This window comes from Mastigoproctus giganteus, chromosome 2 (assembly GCF_048544385.1).
Source record: "Mastigoproctus giganteus isolate SK-2022 chromosome 2, ASM4854438v1, whole genome shotgun sequence".
NCBI lineage: Eukaryota > Metazoa > Arthropoda > Arachnida > Uropygi > Thelyphonidae > Mastigoproctus > Mastigoproctus giganteus.
Genome location: NC_143576.1, coordinates 36,696,722 through 36,718,054, shown reverse-complemented (window position 1 = coordinate 36,718,054; position 21,333 = coordinate 36,696,722). Strand labels below are relative to the sequence as shown.

Here is a 21,333-nt window from a genome sequence, read left to right as displayed (position 1 = left end):
CCACATCTACTAGTGTTCTCATGAAACTTTTTGCCATAATTATTGCCACTTCCCCCCAACCGCCACTACTTCCAGAGTGCACAACTTTATAGTCTCCACTTACAAATTCACCCACTTCACTCCATCTTGTCTCCGTCGCTCCAAGCACATTAATACTATTCCTGTGCATTTCTCTTTTGACACTCTCCAGTTTTCCACATTTCAACATTGTTCATCAGTTCCATGTCCTGATTCCACAAGTTGATGACATGGAACGCCCTGACACTTCTCCTGCCGGGCTCGACATTACCACCAGCATCCTGTTGTGCTACGATGATTTCGCAACTGCCAGATCTTTCAGACATCTACAGCTCGCTCATCATAGGATTATCATAGTAACTTGGGATATGCTTTATTTACAGGGCAGTTTCCCTTTGCTTTCCCTGTCCTGTTTATTTATATTTTTATATATATATATATATATATAAATGGAATATACACTGGTGTTCAAAGAAAGTGCATCACCAAGGAATTTCACATTTCTAACCCTTTTTCGCAATGGTATGTTACGTTAATGACTAGCATCACATATAGAAATATAAACAAAAGATATTTATTAATAGTTAAGGCAAAGCCAAGTAATATTTGACAGGTGCTCTCAAAATATTCCAAAATGAGCATTTGCAACTTTTACACAACAGTTTTGGTAATTATGGCTAAAATGTTATTAGAAGCCCTCAATTTGTTTCAGTTTATCATTTTAAATGGAAAACAAAATGAAAAGTTCACCAGGTGTAAACTAATATTTAGTTGAACTGCCTCTGGCCCTGATGACAACACACACTGTCGGGGCATTGACAAGATCAATGATAGTTTGTGGTTCCAAACATGAATTATGGCTTCTGAAGTTCACAAAGGGTCTTTGGTTTCTTTCTGGCAACTGCAGATTCCACACGATGCCAACAGTTATCTATAGGATTCAGGTCCGGGCTGTTTCCTAGCCAGCTAAGAGTTGTAATGAACCGTTCTTCCAACAATTTTTTCACCTGTAACAAATGTAAACACATTACTATCGAACCTCTAATGTAGACATGAAGCTAAAGTAACTACAGAAGTGCCTATCCGACCGGGCTAGCCGGGTGGGTAAAGTGCCTGCCTGGCAACCCAAAGGTCACGGGTTCGAATCCCACCTCGGGCTTGGATCGAAGTAGAAAATGCAAAAACCTTGGGAGGTGCAATATGGCCACAGAAGCCAACAACTAACAAAAAAAAAAAAAAAAAAAAAGAAGTGCCTACTTACATTTTTCGCCCGATGACAAGGAGCAGAGTCGTCCTGAAAGATGCAGTTACTTGGCAGGTTGAAATGGTCTCTAATGGTTGGCAGCAGTTTGCCTTCCAATATAGCCAGGTATCCATTGGCATTTACGGAACCTTTTATAAACTGCAGGTGACTTACTCTGCAATACGAATTTCACTGTAAACACCATACAGTCTGGATGGTATTCTTCACCACGTCTACGGAAAATCGTTTGTCTCCCATCAGAGCCATGCAGGCTGAATTTCTTCTCACCCAAGAAAATAACTGACTTCCACTGCTCGGGGGTCCATTTGCCATGCTTCTTACACCAAATCAATCGGGGCGTTTTCATTTTTTGTGTGAGGAGGGGCTTCTTTTTAGGACGACGAACCACAAGTCCATTTTTGAAGAGGCATCTTCTGACTGTTACAGCACTTGCTACCACTCCTGTATATTCTCCCCATTCTCTTTTTGTCTCTGATGAAGAAACTTTACTGTTTTTAAGGCATAAATGCTTCAAAAGGCGGTCCTGTTTTGGTGTAGACTACTCTGTGTCCGGTTCCTTTTTTTCCCCCCATCAGCAGAGCCAGTATTCTTGAGTTTGGAAAGAAATCTACTCACTGTTGACTGATTATAAGACACTCTATAAGCATTATGACGGGAAGAACATCCTTCATGAAGTAAAGCAACAATAGCACTCTTTCTTCATGGCATCAACTGCTAAGGCTGTCCAAGAGAAGAACGTTGCATATCGTAATTGGCTTGTTTCTAATTCTTCAGTTTCATTTTCTGCCTACACCAAAGCTCGCAACAATTGTAAAGCAGTTATTAGTCAGTCCAAACTAGAGTTTGAACAGGCTAAGAGTAGAAAACTTGCTTCTTGCCCTAATGGTAGCCGAGCATTCTGGTCTCTTGCCAAAGCTATTGACCGCAACTTTTGCCCATCTCTGCTCCCACCTCTGTCCAAACCAGATGGTTCTGTTGTCACTTCAGCCAAGGATAAAGCTGACTTGCTAGCATCCCATTTTTCTTCCAGCTCATGTATTAATGACCTTGGTAAAACACCTCCCACCATTCCTAACACGCTCCATTCAATGCCTCCTGTGGTCTTCCGTCAAAAGGATATCAGAAGGATTTTGATGAATCTTGATGCTAAGAAAGCTCCAGGTCCTGATGGTATTTCTCCACTTGTTCTCAAAACCTGTGCTCCTGAACTTACTCCTATTCTTTGCCGCCTTTTTTCACTTTCTTATTCCAAAGGTGTTTTTCCTTCTGCTTGGAAATTTGCTCATATCCAGCCAGTTCCTAAAAAGGGTGACAAATCCCTTCCATCCAATTACCGTCCCATTGCAATTACTTCTACTCTTTCTAAAGTAATGGAGAAATCAATTAACCACCAACTTTTAAACTACCTAGAAACCTTCCATCTGATCAACGATCGCCAGTATGGATTCCGTCAGTGTCGATCCACTGGTGATATTCTGGCTTATGTTACCCATTTATGGCCTAATTCAATGGAAAGGTTCGGTGAAACACAAGTAGTTGCTCTTGACATCTCAAAGGCTTTTGATCGTGTTTGGCATAAAGGTCTTCTAAACAAGCTTCCATCTTATGGTTTGCCAACTGTTTTTGGTAATTGGTTATCCAGTTTTCTCTCTGATCGCTCACTGAGGGTGATGGTAGATGGCTCTCTGTCTTCTAACTTCTCCACTAATGCCGGTGTCCCCCAAGGTTCAGTTCTTTCCCCCACTCTTTTCCTCCTGTATATCAATGACCTTCTTCCATTGACTGGAAATCCTATCCATAGTTTTGCCGATGATAGCACATTGCATTCAACTTTCCATTTTAAGAAACCTTGTCCAGCTCAATCAGCTTCAAGTTCTCGAAAATCTGCTGCCAGTTCCTTAAATGCCGATCTTCAGGTAATTCTGCAGTGGGGCAAAGACAACTTAGTTGATTTCAACCCTTCTAAAACTCAATCTTGTCTTATATCTCGCAAAAAGGATTCTTCTGCTCCTATGCTTATCTTTAGTGACACTCCGATTTCTAGGCAAAATGATATATCTCTTTTGGCGATTACCCTGACTTCTAATCTCTCTTGGCACAAGCACATTACAATATTTGTATAATCTAAAAAACTTGGTTTTCTCTTTCGCTCTCACCGTTACTTTTCTTCCAAACAGCTGCTCACTCTGTATAAATCGCAAATCCGCCCTGCCATGGAATATTGTTCCCACATCTGGGGTGGTGCCCCCAAAACCTCTCTCAGGCTTCTTGATTCCATTCAGAAGAGGGCAGTTAGGTTAATTAATGATTCATCTCTAACAGAGTCTCTCCACTCGCTTTCTCATAGACGCACTGTTTCTGCTGCATGCCTCTTCTACAGATACTTCCATGGGCACTGTTCTTCTGAATTGGCTTCTATAATTCCCGCTCTCTCTTTCAAAACAGTCCGAACACGTGCTGCCAACATCCATTTACTGTCCAACTTCAAACCCACAGAACCAACTTTTCATCTTCCTCATTTATTCATTCAACTGCCGTTTTCTGGAACAACCTTCCTTCATACGTATTTCCTGAAAATTACAATCTACAGAAGTTCAAGTCCAATATCAACAAATATCTTCTTTCGTCTTCTCAACCTCCAACCCAAGCACGGTACTAAGTACTATAGGTTCTAATACCTCTCGTGTTTGGGGTTCTCATAAAAAAAAAAAAAAAAAAAAAAAACGTAACTTGCCATCAAGCAAGGAATAACTGCAACTCTTGCAGAGTGTGCTTATATAGCTGAAAGTAACAGATGATTCAATATTACGTCATCACCTATGCGTGTCAATGTTATCTGATGCAATCTGTAAGAAATATTGCCACATACTTACACAATTACAATTTTAAGGGGTGATGCATTTTCTTTGAATACCAGTGTATATACATATGTATTATTCAATTAGTTTTGCACTATTTATTTTATTATTATTTTTTTAAAGCTTCAATGAGGTGGCACTATTATCCCTCTTCCTCTCTCAATCTCTAGCTAATAATGTCCAATATATTAAAGATTTTTTAATTTTCTTAAATATATTTTCATCATAGTTTGTACAGGCTTAGTCCCAATGAATAAATTTTAAATTATAGCCAGATAAAATGTTAAATATATATGCTATGCTGTAACATAGGCAAACAATCCACTGACTGTTAGAACATTTATTTGACATTTGGAACATTCTAAGAACATTCCAAATGTTAAATAAACACATGTCTATAAGTAGTTAAATACTACTTGATATGGTGCAAAAACACTCAACCCTAATTACAAAGCAACTTGTTAATAAAATGATCACTAAGAAAATCAAATAACTCTTCTTAATATCCCATTTTCAACATAAAATCCAGGAGTACATAGTAACCATGTTAAGCCTAGATAGTGGCCATTAGCAACACTGTGGGTTAAGGTGTACAAAGAATGGTGTCAAATGGGTCAAACCACTTCCTCACCCCCCCCCAATGAGAGAACTGTAAAGGATTACGCAAGAGATATTCATGGTGAGCGTAGGGTGCAGTGCATTGTATGGGAGCAATGGCAGGTCACATGTAACAGTACGATATGGGAGAATGCAAGAATGCTAAAATCACAGTACGATATGGGAGAATGCAAGAAGAATACCTCAAATGACAGTGTGCCATGGATTAAATATCACACAAAGATATCATGGGGTTTCAAAAGGGCATGACTGTGTGAGCTTGTGTGTCAGGTGTTTCCATACTAGAAACGGCATATCTTGTTGGTTGCTCACGGATCATTGTAGACGAGGTCTGTGAGCAGCCAACAAGTGTAAAAACAACGGAATCAAATGGGTCAAACCACTTCCCACCAACAGAACTGTAAAGGATTATGCAAGGTGTACTTCTATGGTGAACAAAGGGTGCAGTGCATTGTACAGGGACAACAGCAGGTCAATGCAAGACAGTTTATGTCATAATACAATATGTGGGAACACAAGAACAATATTTCAAATGGCAATGCATTGCACTCAGACATAGGGGTTTCCACAGCAGACGACCCAAGAGACACTCTCTCTTCAATGCAGATCATCATTGATGGCAAATACTGTGGCATCAATGTGCTGGATGGACACTGAGGAGTAGAAATTAGTGTGCTGGTCAGATGAGTCTAAATACACACACCAATGGATGCATTTATTTGTGTGCATGTGTGCACGTGTGTGTGTGGTGCAAGCAACACAAGCCCTTGGACACACTGTGCATGGTGCTCACTATCCAGGCAGGTAGCAGTGGCTGCTTAATATGGGACATGTTCTGCTAACAAGAACTAGGACCCATGTTGCATATGGATCAATGTTTCACTGGTGAAATCTACAGGCAGCCCTTAGGAGACCATGTGCACCCTGCCATGTTGCATTGTTAACTGGACAGAAGCAGGATCTTCGAAGAGGTGTGCTGTGGACAACTGATTCTTGGGACACAGTGAAGACATCACACCTTGATGGGCTTCCAAATAATCGCTTATCTTGATTGGCCTCCAAATCATCGCTATCTTGATTGTCTGATCTCAATCCAACTGAATGCCCGTGGGATGTTTTGGAATGGAAAGTGTGGCATATGGACATGCAACCGTCATCTATTTCGATACTGTGGAAAGCATTGCAGGCTGCACAGCTGCAGATCTTTATGGACTTCTTCAGATATCTAGGAGAAGTCGCTGGATAGATGAACAGCGACTGTTATCCATGTGAATGGTGGCCAAACACAGTATTAGGTAGGTAGTCGTAATTCAGCGATCACCGAGTGTTTGCGTGTGCGCACACACGCACGCAATGAAGCGAAACCTCTCTGAATAAGATACCATTGGGTCAGAAGGAATTATCTGCTTTGCAGAGATCAGCATAGCCAGTTTCAATAATTCAGAAAGCGAAATTCACTATAACCGAATACTGGTTACTTACACAGAGCATTTTTCATTTTTGATTTTGACATCCTTGCATTTTTTGGGTCTGGGGAATTGTTTTGTCTTCCACTGCAGTGACTGTTTTTTAGTTTAATCATCATACCGAAACAGCCAACTTCATCACAAGTAATTACTGCACTCAGAAAGTCATGATCTTCAATTTTTTTCAAAACATCTTTATAAACTTGGAATTTTTCATTCTTTGATCTTCATTCAAAATTTTTGGCACCATATTTCACACTTTTCTTGTTCATAAATTTTCAGTTAAAAATCTGTCTAATTTTTTTTTTTGTCCATAGTGAGTTCTGAGGCAACCATTCTAATGCTTAAATGGTGTCCACATTTCCACCAGTTTTCACGGATACTGGTTGATTTGGTCACTCATTGGCTTCCTTCTAAAAATCTTTTATGCCATTCAAACACACAAGCTCAACACAGTATCTTCCCCAGAAAACTGACATAACAATGTTTTCTTTAGTTTTGTTAAAAATATGAGCTTGATTTGTTGTTCTATTCTTTGACTTTGATTCTTTGCCAGAAAAATGACAGACAAAAGTCTGTAATTTTTCTTGCAAACTGCAAAATTGCAACGTAATGAACACCTGTCTCGCAGCAAAACAAATGAACATGTTCGAATGTGACTTGGCAGACAACAAGGGAAAGGTTCACTGTCAACTGCTATGCCTTTGTTTCATGGCACGTAGTGGCTGTGCATGCAGTCTCACTATTTAAATGATGAAATGATAAAAGAAATATATTTTGTTAATTTAACTTTGCAGGATTTGGCAAATAATATAAATCATTTAACAATACTATAACTTGTTACCACAGTAATTTTCACTATAGAAGCTTTTCACAATGAAGCAATGGCTGCACAACACCTTTTAAAAGGAAGCAGTGGTTCAGCCATTGCATTTAAGTGGGCCAAAAGGGATCATATGGATATGTTCTATTATTTCGTTAGTTCTATTATTAATAAATAAGAACGTGTGTTCTTATTTATTTATTATTTTTTTTTATGTGTGCAAATTACAGAGTAAATAATGAAAGCATACTAGGATCATGTTTAAGGTTTATAGCAGTTAAAACAGAATGTGAATTTTGTGTGTAGTGTTCCCTGCCCTGTTATCCTTAAATGATCCCATTTAAAGATAACATGCTGCTTAAAAGCTATTCAGCTATTAAATAAATCTTCAGGATAACGTCTCAATGTCTCATCTATACGAATTTGGTCTACAACAGTAAGTTAATCACCCCCCACCCCAAAACTTACTATATAGTTAAAATATCTGTGAGTAATTACTTGAAAACAAAAACAGAACTCACAATGTTACCATACAATCATGAGAAGTCAAAAATGCACTACAGATTTTCTATTACCAACTATATTAAATTCATATCACCAAAAAAAAAAGATAAAAATAAAAATGACCTCCTCTTCTTCTGCCTTTCTTTTTTCACTTAGTTTTTTTTTCTTTTCTTCTTCTTTCCGTTTTCTTTCTTCCATCTTTACTCTAAAAATAGGAATAGTATTATGCTCTAATTTTTTTCCCTTTTGAAATGAATTAAAATAATGACTACATGCATAAGAAATGACTACATTTTATTTATAGACAAGATAAAAAGCAGTGACTACACACATATTAGCACGTTGTAGAAACTGGATGCATCTCCAAAATCAGACGAAACAGCATTTAAAAAGCTGGCAATGGGGCAAGTAAAGTGATTCAACTTCATAAAAATAGATATACAGTAAAAGTTCACTATAACGACTGAGAAAATCAGATGAAACAGCAAAGCCTGTTCACAGTCAAATTATGAATTTAAAAAGAAAATGTATAAATATCAAAGAGTAATAAATAATAATAAACATATTGCAATTTCTCCAAAAAGTTAATAATTAATAACAATATTGCAATTTCTCCAAAAGGTTAATAATTAATAAATGCATTCAATGTTACCTTTGCCCCGATAAGTGCTGTAATATGGCAGACATTAATTTTTGTAAAAGAATAAGAGAAGTTGGCAGACATTAATGTATCACATGGAGCATAACTTTAATAGCAAACAAAAATTAATTTAGTTGATTCTGACTGTACAGATGAATTCCAGCTATGAAATCACTTCAAATGGTCTTCCACTCACTGTGTTGATCACTGGTAAGTATCTTGGCACCATGTTGTAACAACCAGATGCATCTCCAAACCATCACTTAAAACTCTACAGTAGCTTGTGTGACATGTTTAAAGTTTTTCCAGGCTTATCAATAATCACACAGCAGTTCTGATGCACAAATGTTTGGTGGTTGTTTTTTTTTTTTTTTTGGGAGGGGGGGGGTTACAAACAGTTAAGCTGTTGTTGTTGTTATTTGGTTTTTAGGAGCATTAGCAACTAAGGCCATATTGCTCCGGGATATGCAGTGCTCATTCCCTAACCTTTCCACATCCTCCGTATTTGGTGGTGATGGGCTCGAACCCCGGTCTAATCAAAAAGCATGTGCTACGCACTGCTGCTCCTTCCCACCTGGCTACGGAGACGCCTAACAGTTAAGCCTTCTAGTATGGTCAAAGCCTGCAGAACTCCCCCTACCCCTCTGAATCCATCATGCTATTTCAAATATGGTAGCACGTAAAGTCATAAAATCCTCTCCATAAACCAAAAACTTCATTTTCAATGTTTCAGAAGCAGACGAGTTTCCTAAGAACTGGCGAATTCTGATGTTTGTGTAATGTTCCAAATCTGATAATTTACACACTCAGAAACTATGGTAAAATAAATTTCACTTCAAATGCATACAGCAACAAAATATGCTGAAGGATTAACAAAACTTTGACATAAGTGTAGATATAAGCTGGAAAACTTTTATGCAAATAACTATAAGATGGACTATTTTGTATATTGTTAAGTATTTTGAAGAAAATGACCTACTAGAATTACTACTATGACTACTACTACCTGGAATGGTAATAATTAGGGTTCAGATTGTTATGTATTATCATATTCATTTTTCGTTTACATAAATGCATGAAACTTAGTGTGTCCATGTTACATGGTCCGAGGATCCTAAAGAAGCGTGTCTGTAATTTCATATTTCATCATATTTTACACATTGTCATAATTTCAAAAAAATATGAAATATCATATTTAATAGCATATTTTATACTTGTCGACATAAAATTTTCACATTTCATCTTACGATAATCAACAAATTATTTATCAAATTGGTTTAAAATATATTTCTAAAAAACCGTGGTAATTTACATTTAATTATTTCACATTCCAGCATGGGCGGGCACGAGCGGCTAAATCCCAAAGTTAATTTGATTGGCTCTTTAGTCACTCACAATGACACCGTAGTGTAATTTTAGCTATAATTTAAAACTTTACAGTAGTTTTGCCTTATACTGAGCTCAACGAATTATTCGTTCAACTTATTTTAAACAGTAGAAACTTCAGCTGTTGGCGAAATGAAGGCAAAATTGAGCTTTTTAGAAAACGGATTTCTTCTGTGGTTAAAGAAGAGTCTAAAGTCACATAACAAACGGATGGAAAAATAATATATTGCAAAGCGCGCAATAAAGAGGCACGTAAACTAATTAATATATATAATATCGGTGTAGATACACCACAGATAACTCTTAAAGAACAACTACGATAGTAGTGTGAAAGGCATAATTTTGTCTGTATCTCATATTGTGCTCTTCCTTCACAACAAGTTGCCCTCGAATAAGTAACGCTTCACTAATAGAGAAGACTATTGTTACTTATTCTCAGTGAGTACCACCACCACCCAGACGGCACCGTTTCAAAGCTAGTTGGCTTTTCATCGGTGGGTGGTGGTAAGACAATAACAATAGTCTTCTCTATTAGTGAAACACTACTTATTCAAGGTAGTGCAATACATGGGCAACTCGTTTTGAAGGAAGAGCATAATATGATATACAGATGAAATGATGCCTTTCACACTACTATCGTAGTTGTTCTTTAAAAGTTATCTATGGTGTATCTACACCGATATTATATAGAATCTTAAACTCTTAAATATTATGCCTTGTTGCAATTAGTTTATTTAAGTAAATTAATTAATTACCTGGTAATAAATAGATCTATCATAATTTTTATTTTTGGATGCTTCGATATATGTACATTCCAAATTTAATGCTCATGCATATTCTTTTCATACAATTTTTCATATAAATCGGAAAATAATAATAATTTTTATAAATAAATCTTAAATAAATATATAAATGCATTTTTAAGGTTCCATGCGTGAAAGTATCCCAATTACGTTAATGCTTTGCATGAAGCAAATGTAAGGAGGAGAATTTCAGGAGTGCGTACTATACAGCAGCTGCTTAATGCAGAAAATCAAAAAACACCAGATCCATTCTTTGCCGATTTATGCCAAGCAATGGTTGCCGCAAACCTTCCTTGGAACAAAGTGAACAATCCGGTCTTCAAAAGCTTCTTGAAAAATACTGCTCCCAAAAAATTCCTGACGAATTTTATTAAATAATTTATTATGTAATAAAATCCAAAAGACTGAACACTGTGTAGGCTATATTTTAATTATTTTGTTTATTTATTTATTTACTTACTTACTTGCAGTGTCTAAACAATATTCGCGAAGATATTGGAAGCAGTTGTGTGTGGGGTTCAGTTGATGAAGCCAGAGATTGTGAAGGCAAATATATAGCTAATTTTATTGTCGGAAAGATTGATTCAGTGAACCATCTAAATCATATCTCCTTGCATCAAAGGTTCTGGATAAAACTAATCATGCAACTGTTGCTAGATTTCTTAATGATTCTCTTGGTAAGTACCGTATCTTTGTGATCGACTGATTGCTGCTACATTGGAATGGGAGTCTACACGGTTAAAATTAAACTTATTAATTATTATTTAATATTTAATTAAATAATTAATCACTTATTATTTAATTATTTAAAATTGTAAATATATAATTTATAAAATGATAAATTAAATTAATATACAATTACTTATTTGTTTCAGGTATTTTGTTACTGGACAGTGTAAAAACTAATCGTTTTCTTCTTTTATTAATGGATTCAGCAGCCTGCATGCTCGAAGCCAGAAAAGCACTGGAGGTATTTTTTCTAAGCATGATACATCTTATTTGTTTAACCCATGGTCTTCACCGTGTAGCAGAAGAAGTATTTTGGGAATTTAAAGATGTTGACTAACTGATATCACTGACTAAAAAGGTCTTCCTTAATTAAGGCACCCTCAAGAGTGCAGCTCTTAAAAGAAATGCACCCTGATCTGCCACCTCCACCCGAGCCAGTAATTACAAGACCTGGCTCGATGCTGTGTTGCATTATGGCCGACATTTTACAGCAATCAAGGAGATTAGTTACCATTTTAAATAAAACTTAAACACATGGTATTTAAAGCCATCAATAATTTTATTTTTATTTACAGGTAATTGACAACTTGGTACCCGAGGAAGCTAAATCCATATCTGAAGCACAGGAAATTTTGCTAAGGAGAAGGGTATCCCACAATGCCGCTTTTATTGACAATAATTTCTCTTCCCTATCTTCCTGGATTACTAAACTGGAGGTGAAAGATATGCCTCTAATTAAGGCTATAGAGATCGTTCTAAAACTAGAGGATAAGATGAAACAAGTTCCAGGGGAAATCGAAGAGAAAATTGTTAATAAACTAGATGCAGTTTTCGCTAGAAACCCAGCTTATCCCACCATATGCAAAATTTCCCAATTTTAGAGGATACGGCCGTTGCAGGACTTCCTCTAGCTCCCAATGTCATTAAGGCATCCACTTAATTCCATGCCCTCTAATCTGTACGTTACCACCAGATTTATTTTCTTCAAATGAAATACACTACACTTATCAGGATTAAGCTTCAGTGGCCATCTCTCAGACCCTATGTGTAACAAATCTTAATCAACACAAAGCAGCATAACCTGGTCCCAACTGTTTACCATCCTACCTACCTTTAAATCACTGGCAAAGTTTGACAGCTTTTTCCCTGTATACAAGACATCAGCTAACTATATACTGGATTTAAAAGGTTTTTTAAAAATTCCTACAGACCCTGACCACACAAACCTTCCTAAATGAATGATAAGTGGTGAAATCACTTATAGTGCCACAGTTCATTTAATTTTTTACTTAAAGTTTACGTAAATTTTTTAGTTTACTTAAATGGTTCTTCATTGAGCAGCAAGATGTTCATCTTGCCACCCTTCAACTTCAAAAAGCAATGATACAAAAATATAATTTCCTCAAATATTGGGGAAATTCAAAATGCCCCATTCCACACAAATGCAAGCACAATACTGGTGCTTGCATTTGTGTGGAATGGGGCATTTTGAAAAACGCAAATTAAAAAACAGTTTGACACAAACAAGGATCTTTAATTTTTGTCATATATGCTTGAATTTTCAATCATTTCCACATTTTGAGTACAACAAATTAATTTTAAAAGTCCATCTTTACATAAAAAGGAACTGAGAGAAGTCAAAAGTGCCATCTGAAGTACCTCCATTTCCAGGACATTACTCTTACATTTCTGTACCCTGCTCTTCCCTTCCCCTTTGTAATTTATACATGTTTACTATTGTACATTAATTAATTAAATTTAATATTTTACGTTCTGTCATCTTGAACTCTGTATAACACACTGTTATTGGCTTTGCTGTTGTGACATTACCAATAAAATAAAAATCACAAATGGTTAGAGCAAGGACTAACAGACCCCAGTTTTGGTTTGTCAAATATACATGAAACTCATTCAATGGGATGCTGTTTAGCATCCCATAAAATGGGCTAAGTGTATTCTATATTGTAAACAGAAGTATAGACAACAAAGAAATGACATCATTTTTTGATATAAAAAAAAAAAAAAAAAAATTTTTTTTTTTAAATGTGGGAAAAAGTAAAAAATTCAGGATCCCATCTTGTTTTCTACATTCCTGAAAAAACATGCACAGATCCAGTGCTTTTTTAAAAGCCAGTGGTATGCAAAACTTGAACCAGATAGAACACAACCACAGGTAGTCCCGTATTCGGCAAAAAAAGTTATAATTAGTAATGTTATTTAATTTTAATACATGAAAATTAACAATATAGCATTTTTATTGTATCATATTTCTAAAATGTGCAGCTTCCTAAAACTTTATTTCTTATAAAATATGCTATCAAAACATCTGAGGTTCTATTGTATTATTCTACAAATACCTTCACTTCTGTAGTAGACATTTTGCATCTTATTTGTTTAATAATGATTTTAAATTTAAGCAAAATAATGTGGAAATTAATATTTCAATTGCAATTTTATAAAATATAAAATTGCAATAGAATTTATAAATGTTCTAAAATAATTTTTAGTGATTTTATAAAATAGCTGCCAACTTTTCACTTTCAAAAGATCAGGTATTTATAAGCAGGAGAGTAAAGAAGAGCTTTTTTTTTTTTTTTTTTTTTTGGGTCAAAAACAGTTAAAAAAAGTTTTTTTTGTATTTTTTTTGGAAGCAGTTAAAAAAAAAAAGTAGGAGGGAAAATAGGTGATTTTTTTTAAGAAAAAAGGGTTTTTGTAATTCTGCGCTGTGCTATAAACTGAATTTCACTGACAAAATAAAACTACAGCCAAAGGATTGTTTACCAGTACAGTATGCTTTAAAATCTGGATTACCTAGGATTTTTTTGTCTACTTATATCTGTTTGGAATTTATTTTATAATCAATGAATTACAATTGCTTCAAGAAAAATAGTGCTGAAGACTTTACCCTCCCCACATATGTTGAGTCTGTTTTGGTTATAACCACAGCACTGCTGATTAGACTTGGCTATCAAGAACATTTCCAAAACTGCACCAAAAAAGTCCAAAATCAATTTTTTTTTTTTATTGGTTGAATATTCTCTGGTATTCAGCATTGTTATGAGGAATTATTAAAATGCCCAAGAATTACAGGCAACCCTCGTATAACACGTATATCAATCCTTGTAAATCTTCTCTCATCTTCTCAATCTCCAACCCAAGCACGGTATTAAGTACTATAGGTTCAAATACCTCTCGTGTTTGGGGTTTTCAAAAAAAAAAAAAAAAAAAAAATTAAAAATTTTTAAAAATAACACTGTAGTTTGGTTCCTACAAATTCTCGTGTAATGCGAAATCATGTTACACGGGACTAAGAACCAGTACAAAAATGGGGGTTACGTTCAAAAAGCTAGCAAAATACACCATTTTTTTTTAACTATAAGAAACTTAATTTTTATAGTAGTAATAACAACTTAATATTTTAACTTTATTTTCATAAGAGTACAGGAATCCCTCAATCAGCATGAGACTCGAATTAGTGCGGTTTATATTTAGCTACCAATTTTCGATTAGCACAAATCAAAATGTCGATTAGGTATTTTCGCTTAGCCTAAAGAAACTGAAGCTGGTGATGTTATGAAAGTCAGTACTAAGCTACAAATGTAAATACACTGCTAAAGTATGTATAATATTACAGAACATTCTAAAAACACATTGCTTATTTTCTTAGTGAGCGCGTGGCTCTGTTCACAAAAGGGAGTTACTGTTTATTTCGCGTTGCGTCGTACGTTCTCCATTGAGAAATAAACAAAAACAAATGCAAGATACAATGTGGTAAGCTAGTTTGTTTTTCTACCATAAGAAAATAAAAAAAGAAATAGATTATTTCAAACGTGTATTACAATTACAACAGTTGAAATATTTTCTAAAATTATGCACTCTGAAGGACAACACCGGCCGCACCGCATTTATTATGTACATGCAGACAGTTGCTTTCAGTTGTTCTTGCATTGCGTGTTAACGTGCAGACTTCCATGTATCTCCCGCCATTAATTACTGTGCATACTAATGAATTACATTAATTTATGTTAAATTGTTTTATATATTACATAATTAATTATTAACTATGGATAAAAGGAAAAGTGTATCTGATAGTGCCTCTGGTAAAAAGAAAATAAAAGTGATAACGTTAGATGAAAAAATTGAAGTCATAAAAAGATTTGAAGATGGTGATAGTAAAATACAATTTCTTGACATCTTGGAATGCCTGAATGAATGGTTCGGACGATTTTAAGTAAAGCCAGTGCATATAAGGAAAAAGGTAAGCTCGCTTCATCGTCAGCACACACACAAACCACAAGAAATAGAAATGTTACGATGATTGAGATGGAATGTCTTTTAGCCATTTGGATAGAAGACTGCAATCAAAAAAGAATTCCAATCTGCACAATGACCATAAAAACAAAAACCTTGGGTATTTTTGTTGAAGGAAAAGTCAACAATACAAAACTTGGGTAGAGCGGTAACTGAAGAAAATGTTCAAGCAAGTTCTTCAAAAGAAAAAGTGATTGAAGTGGAAATGAAAGAAAATTTCACTGCCAGTAAAGGCTGGTTTGAACGTTTTAAGAAAAGAACAGGACTGCATAATGTTGCATTGACTGGAGAAGTGGTAAGTGCAGATAAAGATGCAGCCATGAAATATTCCAAAATTTTAAAGGAAATTGTTGATGATGGCAGCTATGCAGATCAACAAATATTTAATGTTGATGAAACAGTCCTTTTTTTGGAAACGAATGCCAAAAAAAACTTGCTAGCAAAAAAAAAAAAAGAAAAGGCTCAACCAGGCTATAAAGTTTCCAAAGATTGGAACTTTTATTGGGAAGCAACGCAAAAAGCGATCTGAAATTAAAACCCATGGTTATCTATAGAAATGAAACACCCAGATCTTTCGGTAAAGGTTTTAATAAAGCAAGCCTACCTAGCTATTTTTGTCCGTAAGTTAAGGCCTACTGTGAAGAAAATAATCTTGCATTCAAAATTTTATTAATTTTAGACAATGCCCCAAGCCACTCAACAGCACTTTCTGATTTGTGTGAAAACGTGAAAGTTATTTTTTTACCTCCAAATACAACAAGTCTTTTGCAGCCTATGGATCAAGGCATAATCGCTACTTTTAAGGCCTATTATTTTTGCAGAACATTTGCGCAAGTAACTGAAGCAACAACTGGAGATGATGCAGTTTCTTTAGTTGAATTTTGGAGAATTACAACATCAGGAAAGCAATAGACAATATTCATGGAGTCATGGTCTGAAGTAACATCCAACAATATGAGAGCAGTTTGGAAGCATATTTTGCCACATTGCGCAAATGATTTCTGTAGTTTCACTCATGTCAACACTGTTATTGATGAAATAGCAAATATTGGAAAAAAAGAGATCTATAGGCTTTGATGAAATCAACAACAGTGATGTTCGCGAATTGCTGGAAACACATTCAGAACAATTAAGCGATTCTCACCTCCTTAATATTGATGAACAACGAGCATATGATGAGGTGGAAATTTGTGAGGAAGAAAATGTTCAAGAAAAGAAGTTAACATTAAAAGAACTTGAAGGAATATTTCGCGCAGCTGAAAATTTGAACAACTAATCATGGATGCAGACCCAGATATCGAGCACAGTATGCAAATTTGCAGGGACATTGAAAAAGATGTGTATCTATACAAGCAAATTTATGATGAAAGGAAGAAAGAAAAGTCTGCGGAAACCAGCCTTTTGAAATATTTTATAAAGTGAGTTATATATTGTAATTTTTTAATTTCAATAAACTTTTGATTACTGTACTGCAAATATTTATAATTATCCTTTGCTTTTATACTGCTGTACATTAAATTGCCAAAAAAAAAAAACGTATTTTCAAAAATATTGATTGGTACATTGTAGGTCTTGGAACATATTTTGTATTGATTATCAACTTCGATTAGCACGATTTCGCATAGTGCGCCATTTTTGCAGAACCAATTAATCGCACTAATCGAGGGATTCCTGTAGTAACTTAAATAATAATAACTGAACAAATGTCTTACCTTATGAACTGTGATACTTATATGTCAGATAATGTACGTTCATTCAATTTTCTTCCTCTTCATCGCTGCTTAGCACAATCTCTTCTGCAGCATCTAGATTTCATGTACCTTCTGCTCTCTTTAAAAGTCATGAACTGCACTGTCCGAAGTCACAATTATTTTTTATGGCCTCAAACAAGCAAAAGTTCAATAGCAGAGAATACTTTGTTGGGAGATCCCTGGGTTAGGGATCTCCCAACAAAATACAGTGGACCCCGCTTTAAATGATATGTGAAAATCAGAAGAATATTTTCCAGTTAGCAAAATAAAAATAAATTTATGCCTATATACATAGCTTAATTAATACGTGCTGTAATATGTACATTCTAATTGATATTGCTGTTTACTGACTTTTTTTTTTTTTTTACAATAGTAAAAATGATAAGCAATTAATAACAAAGAACGCGGCACGCACAAGTTGCAAGAAACACGATACAGAGTAATGAGTTGTTGAAAATTTATTTATGTTTTTTATATGATTGAATATTTCATGGAAGGGGGAAACACATTTCACCATAATAACGTGAAAACCCACAGAATTCCAGCTATCGGTGCTATAGCAAATGCAAGAAGATCGAGTTTACTACCCGTTTATAATTGCTTACACTAACAGATAAGACCAATAAACCGGAAACTGCAAATTGTTTCTGTTTTATTGTAGTGAACTCCAGAAATGCGCTTTAGAAAAATATCACAAAGGCGATAAAAACTAACGAGTCAACAGCAGGGATTCACAAAAAGGAATGGAAACGTTGAAAATTACATTTAACATAACAGTAGGATTTTCCCAGAACAAAAGCTCAAAAATACCGTGTTATGCAAGATTTGCAGCAATTCTCAAACCATGTTAGAGCAAAACCTTGTAGAAGTACCGTACCGTGTTGTGCAAAGATTGTCGCAATTTATCAATCGTGTTAGAGTGAAAGTGTTGTAGAAGTACAGTGTCATACGGGGGTTGCCTGTACTTCAGAATGCACTTGTCAGTATCAAAACCAAGGAATGCATACATTAATTCTTTCTAAATTCATACAGCTTCTTGTATGACTGCATTCGGTATTTGAAGTTGTAAAACTTCATTGGATTATATCAGTATACCAATCACTAGATAGTATGTGTAAACTTGTACTAACAATTGTCCCCCATATATAAATAACTTATGAAGTTTTACCATAAGGTGTTTATAAACGTGTTCTGACATTCAACACATGTTGTCTCTGCACTTGTCTTTTGTAACTGTGATTGACATAGAAGGCAGCCTTTACTAATTTATTGAGATGGAAGAGTAGTGTTTTGGCTTGCATTTTTACAAGCCAAAATATACTCTATTGACAACATGAGTTAGGAGAGGAAACAATGTAATTTATTTTCAGTAAAAATAAAAATTAATAATATTAGTTTTTAATAAACTTAAGTTCTTTTATTAATCTTTAATGCTTTCTAAATCGAGAGGATATCATCCCTGGGTTGTATTATATGTATTGCATTAGAAATAAAAACCTGTGGAATAAGGTTGTTAGTGCATGTGTGTTTTTTATAGTTAACTGAACAATTACAGCAAACTATTCTCAAGTGTTTATCATGGCTGTATTCATTAAAAAAATTTATTAATTTTTTTTTTTTAAATTCCAATTTTAATGCAGTTTTATTTTTTGTAAAAAGAAAAAGAACTGGGTCGAACTGAGTCAAAAAGACTGATTCTTAATTGCAAATCTGCAGAGCTGGCAGCTATGGGTGTTGTTTGATAAAACATTGATAAAGAAATGCTTTAGAAAAAAGAGAATTGTATATTATGGAAGAGCGTTGGTTGCCAAAAATAATATAATGTGATTTTTGAACTCAGAGACTTAGAAAACACAGATAACACATTCCATTTTATTCAGGAACAAAATTCAATACTGTCCAGTATAATGAAAACACCCTTATAGTTTGTTGAAGTTCCAGATGGAATAAAAGTGATCCAGGAAACTACAGGGCTATATGTTTGTGGCAAGATAAATTATGATGAGGAATGCAGCACAGAGAACATGGTTTTGTTAATGGAAGCTGTTCTTTGATCCAGGTGGCAAGGTATAAGGTAGTCACAAAAGAAACGGAAGAAGAATTACATACAATTTACTTATACTGTCACGTGAATCTTCTACATAAGTTGGAGAAATACAATATTAAATAAAATGTGTGCTGTCACAGCAAATAAAAGCTTAGCTAGCAGGTAGAAGACTTATAAATGGGCAATATTTGAAATGGACCAATGTCAGGAGTCCCCATGGGGACCTGTGCTAGAGCCCTTGTTGCTTCAATTTTCATTAATGACACTGATAATGGCACAATAAGTCAAAAAAAAAAAAAAAAAAAAAAAGTATAACATGTCAAAATTTGCAATGATATTAAGTTGAGCACAGTTATAAATTTGAATCCATGGTTGTCAGCATATATTCAAATTTTGTAAACAAGAATCAGGATTTGTTGCCACAACAACGAGACAAGTTACACAAGTGGCATAAAGAAAATGGTAAATTAAGGTTTAGTGATAGTAAATGCAAGGCTTTACATCTGGGTCACAGAAGCCCCAAGTTTATCAACTGTGGATTTGCATACTCAGCACTACTGAGAAGAAAAGGACCTTGGGATTATAATATAGTCTGATATGAAGTTCTTTCAACAGTGTAGTAAGCTATATGAAGAACTATGGGTTCTTACAATGATATACACAAATTCTGTTAGTAGAAATTAATTAGTGATTATCCTGTCTACAAATCAATGGTCAAACCACATTTTGAATACAGTATATTGTTACAGAAGCCCCGTTATTATAGGAAAGATATCAACTTTCTCAAAGAGGTACAGAGGGAAAACAAGACTGATACAAACAGATAAAAAAAAAAGGTCAAGTGCAGCCATTATAAACCCACTGCAGGATGGAAGGCTCCTCAACAATTCATGCTGAGGGAAATGGACCTTAGTCTGCCACGCTGGTCCAGTGCGGGTTGGCAGATCGACCGTATTCAGCAGTCAGAGGCTTGAACCCTGGTCTACTCAAAGAGCGTGTGCTAATGCACTCCCGCTCCTGAACACTCGGCTACAAACAGATACTCTTTTGGAAAAAAGATTCCAATTTTGTAAGCTGCAAAGTAAGCTAAAAAAAAAGAGAGATTAAATTAAAATAAACTTTAGTATTTTTTTTCTGTCATACTCAAGAAAAGCTGAGAATTTACACAGAAAACACACTTACTCTAACAGTTGCTGCTTCTGCTGTTGTTTCTCTAAACGTTCTTTTTCTGCTCTCTCTTTTTTTTGTTGCTTGAACTGCATTTTCTCCTCTCTTAATTTTTGTTCTATTTCCTTCTTTTCTTGTTTCTCTAGAACCCTTAATGCTTTTGCTTTTAATCGTTCTTGTTGCTTATTCTCTTTATGCTGCTCTTTCTGAAGTTTCCTTTTCCATTTTGCTTCTTCTCTTAAAACTCGTTTAGCTTCTTTTTCTTTAATTTTCTCTATCTTTTTCAGTTCCTGATGTTAAAAAAATAAATAAATAAATAATTTTTAAAGTGAATCATATATAACACTGACAAAATTTTACTTACTGTATTTGTCGGCTTATAAGATGCACCTTTTCCCCCTTATAAATACCTTAAAAAATCGCCGTGTCTTAGAAGCCGAAAGTAGCAATACAGCAAAGTATAGTAGTTAACGACTAAATGTTAGTACACTTTTCAGTAATTACCAGACTGTTGTTGGAGTAACGTGTGGATTCCAGTTATACATTTAAGCCCTAATCAATTGCAGGTGCATCAAGAATGCAAAATTATACTATTGGATTCAAGCTAAGAATAGCACAATATGCCAAAGACATGGGAACAGAGAAGCAGAACAAAATTTCGGACCACCATCTACCAAGATGATTTGTCGATGGAGAAAGCAGGAAGTTTTATTACAAGAAGCTGATAAAACAAAGTACACCTTCATAAAATTCCACCTAAGTGGACAAATTTGGAAGAAAACTTGTGTAGTCGGATAACGGAACTTAGAAAGATGGGTATTGCATTGAGTACTAAAATGATAATAGTAGAAGCACAGAAATGAGCGGCTGATATTGGAATACACAACTTTAAAGGAACTGGCTTCATGAAAAGAAACGGGTTAAGTTTAGGCACAAGAACTAGAATAG

At 35.0% G+C, this 21,333-nt stretch overlaps 1 protein-coding gene across 1 annotated transcript in view; it reads right to left on the bottom strand.

Annotated features, from left to right (window-relative positions):
• Positions 1 to 21,333, bottom strand: part of LOC150089268 (uncharacterized) — a 221,698-nt gene that overhangs the window by 103,480 nt on the left and 96,885 nt on the right. Inside the window, exons 5-6 of the mRNA XM_090389927.1 lie at positions 20,401 to 20,675; positions 7,675 to 7,756 (exon numbers count right to left, since the gene is read on the bottom strand). Of these exons, the coding sequence (XP_090246053.1) occupies positions 7,675 to 7,756; positions 20,401 to 20,675 (357 nt within the window). The remainder of the gene's footprint in view (positions 1 to 7,674; positions 7,757 to 20,400; positions 20,676 to 21,333) is intronic.